Source organism: Meles meles, chromosome 6, assembly GCF_922984935.1.
Source record: "Meles meles chromosome 6, mMelMel3.1 paternal haplotype, whole genome shotgun sequence".
NCBI classification, from domain to species: domain Eukaryota; kingdom Metazoa; phylum Chordata; class Mammalia; order Carnivora; family Mustelidae; genus Meles; species Meles meles.
The window spans coordinates 85,658,667-85,674,338 of NC_060071.1; the positions used below are offsets into that span (position 1 = coordinate 85,658,667).

A 15,672-nucleotide genomic window follows, 5' to 3' on the forward strand; every position below is an offset into this window, starting at 1 on the left:
TCTGAACATTGCAAACACCTACAAATCCAACGGGAGATCGAAGAGAAGAAGAACAGCAATTCTAGAAATAGAAAATCAACCACTTTCTGAAAGGTAGGACTGGCGGAGAAGTGAATCTAAAACGACGGGAAGATAGGCCGCGGGGGAGGGGCCGGCTCCCGGCAAGCGGCGGAGCAATGGAGCACAAAATCAGGACTTTTAAAAGTCTGTTCCACTGAGGGACATTGCTCCAGAGGCTAAACCGGGGTGAAGCCCATGCAGGGTCAGCGTGGCCCCAGGTCCCGCAGGGTCACAGAAGGATCGGGGGTGTTGGAGTGTCGGAGAGCTCGCAGGTGTTAGAACAAAGAAGCCGGCTACAGAGACAGAGCCGAGGACTGAACTCTCAGCTCGGGGTTACCTTGAACCGGTCGCGGGCTGGGTGAGCTCAGAGCGCGGCTAGAGGTTGGGGATACAGGAGTGATTGGGTGCTGTCCTCTGGGGGCGCACTGAGGAGTGGGGCCCCGGGCTCTCGGCTCCTCCGGGTCGGAGACTGGGAGGCTGCCATTTTCATTCCCGTCCTCCGGAACTCTACAGAAAGCATTCAAGGAACAGTTGCTCCCAAAAGCGAACCCGAGCGGATTACTTAGTCTGGCCCCTGGTAAGGGCGGCGCAATTCCGCCTCGGACAAAGACACTTGAGAGTCACTACAACAGACCCCTCCCCCAGAAGATCAACAAAATATCCAGCCAGGACGAAGTTCATCTATCAAGGAAAGCAGGTTCAATTCCTAAGAAAGCAGCGGAATTCCAGAAGAGGAGAAAGCAAAGCACGGAACTCATGGCTTTCTCCCCATGATTCTTTAGTCTTGTGCTTAATTCAATTTTTTTTTCAATTTTTTTTCTTTCTTTTTTCTTCTTCTGCTAAAATTTTTAAAACTTTTACCCTTTTCTTTTTTAACGTTTTTTGACTAGTTTATCTAAATATATATATTTTTTCTTTCTTTTTTATATTTTTTCTTTATTTGTTTCATTTAAAAAAAATTTTTTTTTCTGAACCTCTTTTTATCCCCTTTCTCCCCCCCACAATTTGGGGTCTCTTCTGATTTAGTTACAGCGCATTTTTCTGGGGTCTTTGCCACCCTTTTAGTATTTTATTTGATCGTTCATATCCTCTTATCTGGACAAAATGACAAGGCAGAAAAAATCACCACAAACAAAAGAACAAGAGTCGGTACCGAAGGCAAGGGACCTAATCAACACAGACAATGGTAATATGTCAGATCAAGAGTTCAGAATGATGATTCTGAACGTTCTAGCCGGGCTCGAAAAGGCATGGAAGCTATTAGAGAAACCCTCTCTAGAGATATAAAGGCCCTTTCTGGAGAAATTAAAGAATTAAAATCTAACCAAGTTGAAATCAAAAAAGCTATTAATGAGGTGCAATCAAAAATGGAGGCTCTCACTGCTAGGATAAATGAGGCAGAAGAAAGAATTAGTGATATAGAAGACCAAATGACAGAGACTAAAGAAGCCGAGCAAAAGAGGGACAAACAGCTACTGGACCACGAGGGGAGAATTCGAGAGATAAGTGACACCATAAGACGAAACAACATTAGAATAATGGGATTCCAGAAGAAGAAGAAAGAGAGAGTGGAGCAGAAGGTATATTGGAGAGAATTATTGGAGAGAATTTCCCTAATATGGCAAAGGGAACAAGCATCAAAATCCAGGAGGTGCAGAGAACCCCCCTCAAAGTCAACAAGAATAGGTCCACACCCCGTCACCTAATAGTAAAATTTACAAGTCTTAGTGACAAAGAGAAAATCCTGAAAGCAGCCTGGGAAAAGAAGTCTATAACATGCAATGGTAAAAATATTAGATTGGTGGCAGACTTATCCACAGAGACCTGGCAGGCCAGAAAGAGCTGGCATGATATATTCAGAGCACTAAATGAGAAAAACATGCAGCCAAGAATACTCTATTCAGCTAGGCTATCATTGAAAATAGAAGGAGAGATAAAAAGCTTCCAGGACAAACAAAAACTGAAAGAACTTGCAAACACCAAACCAGCTCTACAGGAAATATTGAAAGGGGTCCTCTAAGCAAAGAGAGAGCCTAAAAGTAGTAGATCAGAAAGGTACAGAGACAATATACAGTAACAGTCACCTTACAGGCTAATAATGGCACTAAATTCGTATCTCTCAATAGTTACCCTGAATGTTAATGGGCTAAATGCCCCAATCAAAAGACACAGGGTATCAGAATGGATAAAAAAACAAAACCCATCAATATGTTGCCTACAAGAAACTCATTTTAGACGCAAAGACACCTCCAGATTTAAAGTGAGGGGGTGGAAAACAATTTACCATGCTAATGGGCATCAGAAGAAAGCTGGAGTGGCAATCCTTATATTAGATCAATTAGATTTTAAGCCAAAGACTATAATAAGAGATGAGGAAGGACACTATATCCTACTCAAAGGGTCTGTCCAACAAGAAGATCTAACAATTTTAAATATCTATGCCCCTAACGTGGGAGCAGCCAACGATATCAACCAATTAATAACAAAATCAAAGAAACACATCAATAATAATACAATAATAGTAGGGGACTTTAACACTCCCCTCATTGAAATGGACAGATCATCCAAGCAAAAGATCAACAAGGAAATAAAGGCCTTAAATGACACACTGGACCAGATGGACATCACAGATCTATTCAGAACATTTCATCCCAAAGCAACAGAATACACATTCTTCTCTAGTGCACATGGAACATTCTCCAGAATAGATCACATCCTGGGTCACAAATCAGGTCTCAACCGGTATCAAAAGATTAGGATCATTCCCTGCATATTTTCAGACCACAATGCTCTGAAGCTAGAACTCAATCACAAGAGGAAAGCTGGAATGAACTCAAATACATGGAGACTAAACAGCATCCTTCTAAAGAATGAATGGGTCAACCAGGAAATTAAAGAAGAATTGAAAAAATTCATGGAAACAAATGATAATGAAAACACAAGGGTTCAAAATCTGTGGGACACAGCAAAGGCAGTCCTGAGAGGAAAATATATAGCGGTACAAGCCTTTCTCAAGAAAGGTCTCAAGTACACAAGTACACAACCTAACCCTACACCCAAAGGAGCTGGAGAAAGAACAAGAAAGAAACCCTAAACCCAACAGGAGAAGAGGAATCATAAAGATCAGAGCAGAAATCAATGAAATAGAAACAAAAAAAAAAAAAAATAGAAAAAATCAATGAAACTAGGAGCTGGTTCTTTGAAAGAATCAATAAGATTGATAAACCCCTGGCCAGACTCATCAAAAAGAAAAGAGAAAGGACCCAAATAAATAAAATCATGAATGAAAGAGGAGAGATTACAACTAACACCAAAGAAATACAGACAATTATAAGAACATACTATGAGCAACTCTACTCCAACAGATTTGACAATCTGGAAGAAATGGATGCATTCCTAGAGACATATAAACTACCACAACTGAACCAAGAAGAAATAGAAAACCTGAACAGGCCCATAACCAGTAAGGAGATTGAAACAGTCATCAAAAATCTCCCAACAAACAAAAGCCCAGGGCCAGACGGCTTCCCAGGGAAATTCTACCAAACATTAAAGAAGAACTAATTCCTATTCTCCTGAAACTGTTCCAAAAAATAGAAATGGAAGGAAAACTTCCAAACTCATTTAATGAGGCCAGCATCACCTTGATCCCAAAACCAGACAAGGATCCCACCAAAAAAGACAACTACAGACCAATATCCTTGATGAACACAGATGCAAAAATTCTCACCAAAATACTAGCCAATAGGATTCAACAGTACATTAAAAGCATTATTCACCACGATCAAGTGGGATTTATTCCAGGGCTGCAAGGTTGGTTCAACATCTGCAAATCAATCAATGTGATAGAACACATTAATAAAGGAAAGAACAAGAAACATATGATACTCTCAATAGATGCTGAAAAAGCATTTGACAAAGTACAGCATCCCTTCCTGATCAAAACTCTTCAAAGTGTAGGGATAGAGGGCACATACCTCAATATTATCAAAGCCATCTATGAAAAACCCACCGCAAATATCATTCTCAGTGGAGAAAAACTGAAAGCTTTTCCGTTAAGTTCAGGAGCACGGCAGGGATGTCCATTATCACCACTGCTATTCAACATAGTACTAGAAGTCCTAGCCTCAGCAATCAGACAACAAAAAGAAATTAAAGGCATCCAAATCAGTAAAGAAGAAGTCAAACTATCACTCTTCGCAGATGATATGATACTTTATGTGGAAAACCCAAAGGACTCCAGTCCAGAACTGCTAGAACTTGTACAGGAATTCAGTAAAGTGTCAGGATATAAAATCAATGCACAGAAATCAGTTGCATTTCTCTACACCAAAAACAAGACAGAAAAAAAGAGAAATTAAGGAGTCCATCCCATTTACAATTGCACCCAAAACTATAAGATACCTAGGAATAAACCTAACCAAAGAGGCTAAGAATGTGTACGCAGAAAACTATAAAGTACTCATGAAAGAAATTGAGGAAGACACAAAGAAATGGGAAAATGTTCCATGCTCCTGGATTGGAAGAATAAATATTGTGAAAATGTCTATGCTACCTAAAGCAATCTGCACATTTAATGCAATCCCTATCAAAATACCATCCATTTTTTTCAAAGAAATGGAACAAATAATCCTAAAATTTATATGGAACCAGAAAAGACCTTGAATAGCCAAAGGAATATTGAAAAAGAAAGCCAAAGTTGGTGGCATCACAATTCCAGACTTCAAGCTCTATTACAAAGCTGTCATCATCAAGACAGTATGGTACTGGCACAAAAACAGACACATAGATCAATGGAACAGAATAGAGAGCCCAGAAGTAGACCCTCAACTCTATGGTCAACTCATCTTCGACAAAGCAGGAAAGAAGGTCCAATGGAAAAAAAGACAGTCTCTTCAAGAAATGGTGCTGGGAAATTGGACAGCCACATGCAGAAAAATGAAACTGGACCATTTCCTTACACCACACACGAAAATAGACTCCAAATGGATGAAGGACCTCAATGTGAGAAAGGAATCCATCAAAATCCTTGAGGAGAACACAGGCAGCAACCTCTTTGACCTCAGCCGCAGCAACATCTTCCTAGGAACAACGGCAAAGGCAAGGGAAGCTAGGGCAAAAATGAACTATTGGGATTTCATAAAGATCAAAAGCTTCTGCACAGCAAAGGAAACAGTTAACAAAATCAAAAGACTACTGACAGAATGGGAGAAGATATTTGCAAACGACATATCAGATAAAGGGCTAGTATCCAAAATCTATAAGGAACTTAGCAAACTCAACACCCAAAGAACAAATAATCCAATCAAGAAATGGGCAGAGGACATGTACAGACATTTCTGCAAAGAAGACATCCAGATGGCCAACAGACACATGAAAAAGTGCTCCACGTCACTCGGCATCAGGGAAATACAAATCAAAACCACAATGAGATATCACCTCACACCAGTCAGAATGGCTAAAATTAACAAGTCAGGAAATGACAGATGCTGGCGAGGATGTGGAGAAAGGGGAACCCTCCTACACTGTTGGTGGGAATGCAAGCTGGTGCAACCACTCTGGAAAACAGCATGGAGATTCCTCAAAATGTTGAAAATACAACTACCCTATGACCCAGCAATTGCACTACTGGGTATTTACCCTAAAGATACAAACGTAGTGATCCGAAGGGGCACGTGTACCCAAATGTTTATAGCAGCAATGTCTACAATAGCCAAACTATGGAAAGAACCTAGATGTCCATCAACAGATGAATGGATAAAGAAGATGTGGTATATATACACAATGGAATACTATGCAGCCATCAAAAGAAATGAAATCTTGCCATTTGCGACGATGTGGATGGAACTAGAGGGTATCATGCTTAGTGAAATAAGTCAATCAGAGAAAGACAACTATCATATGATCTCCCTGATATGAGGACATGGAGATGCAACATGGAGGGGTTGGGGGATAGGAGAAGAATAAATGAAACACATAGGATTGGGAGGGAGACAAACCATAAATGTCTCTTAATCTCACAAAACAAACTGGGGGTTGCTGGGGGGAAGTGGGGTTGGGAGAGAGGGGGTTATGGACATTGGGGAAGGTGTGTGCTATCGTGAGTGCTGTGAAGTGTGTAAACCTGGTGATTCACAGACCTGTACCCCTGAGGATAAAAATACATTATATGTTTATAAAAAAAAAAAAGTTGGAAGGGGAGGTGAACCATAAGAGACTATGGACTCTAAAAAACAACCCGAGGGTTTCGAAGGGGCGGGGGTGGGAGGTTGGGGGAACAGGTGGTGGGTGATGGGGAGGGCACGTATTGCATGGAGCACTGGGTGTTGTGCAAAAACAATGAATACTATTACGCTGAAAAAATAAATAAATAAATTTAAAAAAATAAACTTAACACTTTTAACAATAACAACAAAAAAAGTTGTTATTAGGTGCACCAGGGTGGCTCAGTTGGTTAAACTAAGCCTTCGGCTCAGCTCGTGATCCCAGCGTCGTGGGATCGAGCCCCACATTGGGCTCTGTGATTGGCAGGAAGCCTGCTTCTCCCTCTCCCACTCCCCCTGCTTGTATTCCCTCTCTCACAGTCTGTCTCTGTCAAATAAATTAAAATCTTTTTTTAAAAAAATTGTTATTAATTGTTGTACGAATCGTGCTATTTAAATTACAGAGAAACTCAAATGTTTTGGATGCTTACTTATGATACTATGTTAGGGTTAAGTATAGAGAAAAACCAAGGCACTTCAGTCCTTCTCTCTAGGATCTTAAAGCTATCAAAATAATGTCACCAAGTATTTTTTTTTTAAGGTTTTATTTATTTATTTGACAGGCAGAGATCACAAGTAGGCAGAGAGGCAGGCAGAGAGAGAGAGGAGGAAGCAGGCTGTCCGCAGAGCAGAGAGCCCGATGCGGGGCTCTATCCCAGAACCCTGGGATCATGACCTGAGCCGAAGGCAGAGGCTTTAACCCACTGAGCCACCCAGGCGCCCCTGTCACCAAGTATTTTTATAACACTTTCACATTCTTTTTTTTTTTAATGGGACATCTCTTTAAGTTAAATAGGAATAATGGAAATAGGTGGATTTTACAGAAGAGTTCATTGAGATGTATTGAGATTTAGTGAACTATTCAAGGTTGTATAGTTACAAAGACATAGTAAACAGAGCCAGAATCCAGAGCTCTTAACTTCTAGTTCAAGGAGTTACCAACTAAGAGTTCCTGCAGCAGTAGTCCAGGATAGATGATTTGAAAATAAAAGAAAATTATTTAAATCACCTATTTTTTGTTAAGTGCCTATTTTGTACATGGCATTATAGCAGTTTTGTTTGATTAAAAAATGAGAAAAATCATAACTGCCCATGAAATTGTATTGTTCAGTGGTAAGACAAATAGTAGACAAAGGCTATTTAGAATAATAAAATGAGTATAGCTGAAAGTGTAAAAGCTAAAAGTGCTTTTTAGGGCTAATGCAATAGAAACCCCCCTGTGTACAGGTATATAATTAAGACAGAATTTGGTGGAAATAGCCAAGGAGGTTTTATTTACATGAAGAGAGTAGCTCTGCGATTGAGAGGTCATTATTCTTGGAGTGGGATAGTATTTCACATTCACTTAAATAGGTTCACTGAACAGTCAGGATGAACAGGAGTGGTTTTAGAAACTATAGTTAAGAGGCAGTGCTAAAGCATATAATCAGAGCTAGCTGAGACCTTGGAGACTATCTAGTCCTTGCATTAATGTTACAACTAAGGAAACTGAGTCATAGAGTGATTCTGAGTTACTTGCCAAAGGTCAGTCACACAGCTGGATGGGGGCAGAACTGGAATCTGATTCCTTCCAAATGCCTGGATATGAAAAAACAGTGAAATAGATTGATAAAAGAACCTAGACAGTGGCAAATTGTGGATGTATATTGGATCTGTGAAGTAGAGTTGAGTATAGTTTTTACAGAGATGTGAGTTCCATCAATCTTTGAAAGACAGGAAAGAGAACGGTTGACTAGTTTTTGGTTCCTTGGGCAGAGCAAATAAAAATAGAAGGCTGTAGTGACCCATGGAACAGTTTGAAAAGTAGAATGAGCTGACTAATGGTTCGTATAGAAATGACCTTCCCAGCAACTTCTAAGACATTTTATTAATAACAACAACAACATCAGCTACCTTTTACTGACTGAATGTTTATCCTGTGTCTAGGCATCATGTCAGGCATCTTAGGCATATTAGTTTCATTTAATTATTTCTCTGAAATTTAGTTTCCTCCTCTACAAAATGGCATGGTAATACCAGTCTCAGAGAGATTAAGGTAATTACCTTAGTGACAGAGGAAGTTGGCTGTGGAATAAAAATTCGAATTCTGATTCTGTTGGAATTCCAAAGATAGGGTTTCTCAAACTTGAGTAATGAATAGGCCCTCCTTCTGAGGGAAAAATCATTTGTTCCATACCCCATATTGACTTATTTTTATGATAAGACTACTTAACTATGTGTAAATATAAATTCCTTAAATTTATAGCTCTTAAATAATTTTTTAAAAACTAAAAACATTAGAGTAAAAAAAAAGCAAAACTTTTAAAAAATCAATAAAATTAAAATTAATGACATTAATATTAAAGTTGGAGTGTGTTTTGGCTGAAAGGAAAATACTGATTTCAAGATGAATTTTCAAGCTAACTCTTATAGCACACATTTTTTGAGTTTGGCAAGCTTGTATTGCAGTGTGCTTTGTGCTGACTTGGTTCCCCTGACTTGTCTTTGTTTTGACTTTAAAATGTCCCTTCAGCAATACTTTGTAGTATCATATGATCTTCATTTGATATAGTCCATTATTTATTGTTGATACTACTTATCTTTTCATAAGTTGTGATGAACTACTATCACTTGGTGCCAATTTGATGGTTTGGAGCTCTGAAATGTCATGTCAATGTATATTTAGTTAGAAGATGATGGTCATCCAGGTCATGTAGAATATGTTTATGTTAATTATTTTTCAGGTTATCATCTAGAAGAACCCACAAAATTTAAGAAATCACAAACTGCAAATCATAACCAGCCCTCTGGTGTTTCTACTTAAAAGTTTACACTGCACTTTCTCTCAAAACACTATGGTAGAACCATCTGGTTTCTGCTTGGGTCATAGTAGAAACCTAGGAAAGCCTTGCTCTCCACCTACTTTTGGTACTGCTTTCATCAAGGCCACCTCTGTTTTGCATCTCGGTTTCTACCACAACTTCTAGTTTTACCGACCAAACTATTCTCTATAGAGCCTTTTACACTAGTGAATTTCTTTAATACAAACTTTCAGGATTCAGCTCAGGAATCACCTCTCTCTGAAACCTTTCCTCTCCTTTTTCATCCCATGCATTATCATCTTTGCCTTTCTGACCCGTAGAATGGATTACTTCTCTTTTCCTTTATTTCTCCTTTTTAACTCCTTAGTATCAAAGAGGCATACGTATACTTCTGTTACATTGCTTAGCACATTGTGTTGTGATCCTTAATTTTTGGATTTTCCAAGTAGATTATTAGCTTCTTGAAAGTAGTGCCTGTCTTGTGCATCTTCTAACTAGCACCTTGTCTGGGAAGAAAGTTCTGATGATACATCTGTCATCTTGAATCATCGGTCATTCAGTTGTTGTTTAGAAGTGAGGAGTCAAAAATAGACAAGAGCAAGGTAGAAATTTCCTCATCTTTCGCATTCATGTGTCTAAAGTGTATACAAATTACCTAAATAGTTAATGTAGTACTCTTTTGGCATGTAAGCAATGTAATTATGGAAGTAATCTTTCCATAAAGAATTAAATGATGGCACTGATCTATGTGTCACAGACCTGTACCCCTGGGGATAAAAATACATTATATGTTTATAAAAAAAAAAAAATTGGAAGGGGAGGCGAACCATGAGAGACTATGGACTCTGTAAAACAACCTGAGGGTTTTGAAGGGTTGGGGTGGGAGGTTGGGGGAACAGGTGGTGGGTAATAGGGAGGGCACGTATTGCATGGAGCACTGGGTGTTGTGCAAAAACAATGAATACTGTTACGCTGAAAAAATAAATAAATTTAAAAAATTTAAAATTAAAAAAATGAAAAAAAAAAGAATTAAATGATGGCATCATTTTACTTTCTTTTTGTTTTGTTTTCTGTTGGTTAGGTGCTGTGATTGTCTCCACACCCCAGGACATTGCACTGATGGATGCACGCAAGGGTGCTGAGATGTTTCGAAAAGTCCATGTGCCTGTAAGCATTTACAGCTTCATTGTTATAATACGAAACACTCTAACTGAAGAAACAAGTCATTGAGAAATACAGTCCAAATTTTAATTTAGTTCTGTGCAGAAATCTGTAGAAAACCCTACTTCATCTTTATGGTTACTTTAACAACATGTGTATAGGTGCAAACATGTATATATATTATATTAATCAAGAAAAATTCTAATTGCATTAAAATATTTTTAGAAGAATTCTGAAACATCTTTCAGGTATGAGTTTTGTGACCAAATACTACCTCTCCAGATACTTGCAGATATTATTGACCAAAAAAACCCCACATCAGTGTTTAGAAGGAGATACTTCAGTAAGGCACTGATAGGAGGACAGGTGAAAAAGGTGACTTTTTTCCTTCTGTCTCATTCATAACTCATTCATAGCTCACCATCTTCTAAAACGTATCTAAGGATTTTCTATACAATATGACAAAATAAAAATGTAATATTAAGACAAAACACAATTAAATCGGAATCAGAAGTGAATCTGTAAACAAACTTCAGGCCATTAAGGGACTTAAATACATGCCGGAAGTAATCCATGAATTTTCTAGCAACGATGTAGGGCCTTTATAAAACTGCCCATTTCCATAAGGTTAGAGCACAGCATTTGAGAGGAGAACTGAGACCAGAGAGGCATAAATCTCTCCTAGGTTCTCTGAATAAAGTAACCCTTTATATGGTGAACACATTCTCATTACCTTTTTTTTAACCATAAATAGAGGTTTCTTCCTCCTAGCGTGCATCAGCAAAAGCAAGTGGTCTTACGTCAGAGTATGGTTTAGAACAAGCACTTTTGTACAAAGCTAATATGATGCCTCCATCTATATGACTATCTAGTGGCCTAGTTTAATTCAGGAATAGATTTTAGAGCTTATAGAGCAGAGTTTTTTAGATTTCAGCCATGAATTAGCTTCAGGGGTCTCATGATTCTTTCTCCTTCCTCCTTTTCCTCATCCCCAAATGATGTGTTCACTTTGAGTTTGTTTTGGTATGGAGAGAATTCATAACTTCCATTGAATTCTTCAATGAAACTCAAATGATATGAGATCCAGTGATGCACTAGCATGAATGGACTCTCATAAATGTTTTTCTCTCAGGGGAGCATCTGAAAAGTGTAAAACAGTAGAGTAGTGGAGTTGAGATGATCCTCTTTGATAGGTACCTCTTCTCCCTTGCCGGTTAGTGCAGAGCTGTAGGCATTAACAAGCCATGGAGCTCTGCACTGTCCACATTGTCTTAGGAAATTGAAGGGCCTGATAAGGATGATCTGAGAGTATTTTCATGATCAGCAAGTGTTTAAGTCCAATCTTTATATTTGGATAAATGAGTGATAAAACCCCCATTGTATTCTCTGTTGGGAATTTTAGCTTGGAAATTTTTTTAAAGCAATGGTAACCAAATACACACCATAGAAAAATGTCTCAAACACATAGTTTGAGCAATGTGACGTCCTGTTATGCCCTCCAAGATAAACCAGGTACAAGTATTACCTACCCAAATAACTAAATAAGAATATTTATATTGGATTTTAAAATATAAGTCAGCAAAAAGTTAGAGAGCTATCTGCTAAAAATTACGAGAGCAAGTGATACATAATCCTTCTTTCTAGCAGAAATTATGTAACAGGGCCAATGGTCTGTTATTGCCACTTCAAGGGTAATAGTAATCCTATCAGCATATCAGTGAATGCTTAATTTCTCATTCTGTAAGATGAGGATAGAGTCATATGTCATTTACTTAAAAGCATTGTGAAATTCTTGGGGGAAAAATTTTTTAAAAAGCAGAAACCAGGGGCGCCTGGGTGGCCAGTGAGTTGGGGCCTCTGCCTTCGGCTCAGGTCATGGTCTCAGGGTCCTGGGATCAAGCCCCGCATGGGGCTCTCTGTGCAGCGGGGAGCCTGCTTCCTCCTTTCTCTCTGCCTCTCTGCCAACTTGTCATCTCTGTCTGTCAAATAAATAAATAAATATTTTTTAAAAAAAGCAGAAACCAGTACTTTTTATTCTCCACTCTGTAAATTATCATTTTGTACACCAAGAGACTATTTCACCCAGTGTTGTCACTTGATGTGACTATGACTATGGGGCAGGTTTTACATGCACTTTACTAGGGGGTCTAATGACCATAGTTGGCAAATTCAGCACATGTACCTTTAAGTCTTTAGGTTATTTTCACTTATCCACAACACCTGATACTTATGGCCCTGTAAGTAAAAGAGGCAAACAATTTCATAATTGTTCTAACAGATTTTCCTCTACACTCAAGGAAAAGGAACAAAGGGTGAAACAGAGACTCCTATGGAACATAACAATAAGGAAGGGGGATGTTCACTACATTCATATTAGGCTATTGCTAGGTGGGTGTCACTGAAAATAAAAGTTAAAGATATCAGCAACGAAATACAGCGAGGAAATATTTCAAGTGAAAGATCTTGGGCTGCATAAAGCTCATAGACTAGTGGAGTATTAGGGAATGAAAGAGCTGTTTGTAAACAGAAAGTTAATGTTGGGGTTTAAGTTTGCAAAATTGGAATGGTTCTGGGTCATGACAAAGCCCAGGGTGTGGTTGGTTATGGGTATGTGGGGCTGAAATGGAATACAAGTGAAAGTCATTGGAAATGTATGATCCTTCCAAGTTGGCTCTTTAACATTGTCCTGTATCTTTATTATAACCCTCTTTTTTTTTCCACCCCTATGTTTCAATTATTTCTAAATAACAAAAATTTTAAAAGGAGGTAGAATATCTTAATCATCTCTTAAACCTGCAGAACAAGATAGGTGCTTGGTAATCTTTGCAAGTGAATGAGAGAACTTTCCAGCAATGAGCTCTATAAACAATTGGACAACCATTGTATTGGGAAGGGAATCCTGGCAGTGAGCTCTATAAACAATTGGACAACCATTGTATTGGGAAGGGAATCATTGTAAAGGGAATCCTGGCTGTGAGTGGGATGTGGATCTGATTATTTCTGAGATCTTTCTGGCATTTAAGAGCCTTGGAGTCTAAGTAATGGCAAAGCATTTGAAATTAGAAAGTGTGCCATAAATGCAAAGGAGTAATATTATGCTTTGTTTATACCACTTCATTTTTTCCCCTGGTTTTTAGTCTTGCTTTCTGTTTTTTCCCCTTTTGAAGTGCATTAGTTACCATGGAAACAGTGATGTCATTGAAATTCATTGGTATGGACAGTTTTGTAATGTCTACAAGAACATTTTAAAGTTAATTTAAATGGTTTCTTAAAATTCAAGGCTTGGGGTGCCTATGTGGCTCAATTGGTTAAGCATCTGTCTTTAGCACACAGGTCATGATCCCAGGGTCCTGGGATCCAGCCCCACAAAGGGCTCTCTTCTCAGCAGGGAGTCTGCTTCTCCCTCTGCCCCTCCCCCCACTCCTGTGCTCTCTATTTGACTCACTCTCTCTCGCAAATAAATACATAAAGTCTTGAAAAAACAAACAAACCCTCAAGGCTTGGATAGGTGAAGGAGAAGAAGAGATAACTTTGAAATTCTTTGTTCTGTGCCTGAAATCGTATCAGCTCTGCCAAATCCTGGATTATCTCAGTTTTTGTAGATAGACTGTTTTTTTTTTTTAAATAATAAATTTTTTTCAATCTTACACATTTTGAACGGTGGGTACTTCTTGCCTTATGTCATTTTTACCTGTTTTTATTGCTTCTTCTACAGTGGAAGCCCAGGTACCTCAATTTGGAGCTCTTCTACCATTTGAACTTTTAGAGTTACAGGGATTTCACTATCCAGCCCTGACTCCTTGGGCAGTCTCCTTCCCAGCTCCTGAAAAATATATTAAAGTGTATTTCTCTCTTACTCCTTCTGTACATAAGGATCCCTTAGTTAATTTTAACTCAATAAATAGTTTATTTTACAAATATATATATTTACTCCTACTGAGTACCTTCTATAAGCAAAATACTGTGATTAGGTCCCTTATTGATTAGAAAAAAAAAAGACGAACGAAGCCTTTTTTGCCAAGTACCTTATCATCCTGTAGACTAGCTCTATAATGGTGAAGGGGTTCTGAATTCTGAAGAATACAAGACACTTTCTTCTTTGGGCTATTAAAGTAGGGCTTTCATGGAAAAGTCATGATTTTTTTCATGTCCAAGTTATTTTGCATATCCTGGTCCCTTTCCTGATAGGCCATTGTTAGCTTGGGAACTCAGATTCACGTTTCAGATCCCTGCTCAGGCATTACTTTCTCTAGGAAGCTTTTATCAGACTCCCAGAAAAGGTTAATCTTTTCTCTGAACTACTTGAACATATATCTGGTTTGGCTCTTATCCCACTACGGTTTACCTGTCAGTCTCCACAGAAGTGAGTTCCTGGAGGGCAAGAAAACATGCCTTAACTATTCTTAAATGCTCAGTTACCTGAGCATTTATATGCAGGCATATATATATGCCTAAATAATATATATATATATATATATTTATATATATATAAATAATATACTTATTATTAATAAGTATAACTTATAACTATATAAATGAGCATTTATAGCAGGCATATGATAAATACTTATCATATAGACATTTGACCCGGTATATAATGCCAGCCACAATCTGCTGTTGTCTTTATCCCCAACCCACAGGCCACTCTGCCTTGCATTCTCTCTGTCAGTGAGACTGATCATCTTCTTCTTGTAGATTTCCACAAAGTTTCTTTCTTCGTGGCCTTGAGCATGCTGTTTCTCCACATGAAAGCCCTTTACCCTCATTTTTCACTTGGTAGCTCCTTTTTATCCTTTGCTACTTAGATTAAATCATTCTTTTTCTGGGAGACTGCCCTTTGCCTGTTAACCAGGTGAACTCGTTCTAGTGCGTGATCTAGTAACGCTCTATTTCCCTTTTTGTCACTGTTTCCGTATTTGTCAGTACTTTCACATTTGTAGTGCCATGCTGTAAGCTCTGAGTTAAGGGACCCCTTACCTCCCTCTGTGCCAAGAACATATAGCTGCTCACTAAATATACACAGAATGAATGAATGGAGTAGGATTTTCATAGTCCTATCAGAGGATTAGAATAGAGACAGAATTTAGTCTGAAAAGAATCAGATCACAAGTTGTGTTCAGGATTGTTCAGTTTGTATATAGTTGAAGTTGCATGTTTCGGTGTGGCTCTGTTAGGCCCAGGTTTGGTTAGCTTCAGCCACTGAGCTGAGGATTTGAACTTGCTTCTTGAGACTTTTAGAAGAGTCCACAAATGATGTTGGTTGGGAAATAGACTTAATTAGAATAGAGCTTTAAAAATATTTAATTTGGTGGAAATGAATAGAAAGGACAGGAGCCAGGAGAGTGAAAGCATTAAGAAGTATTTGCAACGGTCAGAGTTTATACAGC

General features: G+C 38.4%; 1 protein-coding gene across 4 annotated transcripts in view; it reads left to right on the plus strand.

Annotated features, from left to right (window-relative positions):
- Positions 1 to 15,672, plus strand: part of NUBPL (NUBP iron-sulfur cluster assembly factor, mitochondrial) — a 222,955-nt gene that overhangs the window by 178,303 nt on the left and 28,980 nt on the right. For all 4 annotated transcript variants that reach the window (XM_046009993.1, XM_046009995.1, XM_046009994.1 and 1 more), the window contains one exon: positions 10,206 to 10,291. In XM_046009993.1, coding sequence (XP_045865949.1) covers positions 10,206 to 10,291 — 86 coding nt within the window. The remainder of the gene's footprint in view (positions 1 to 10,205; positions 10,292 to 15,672) is intronic.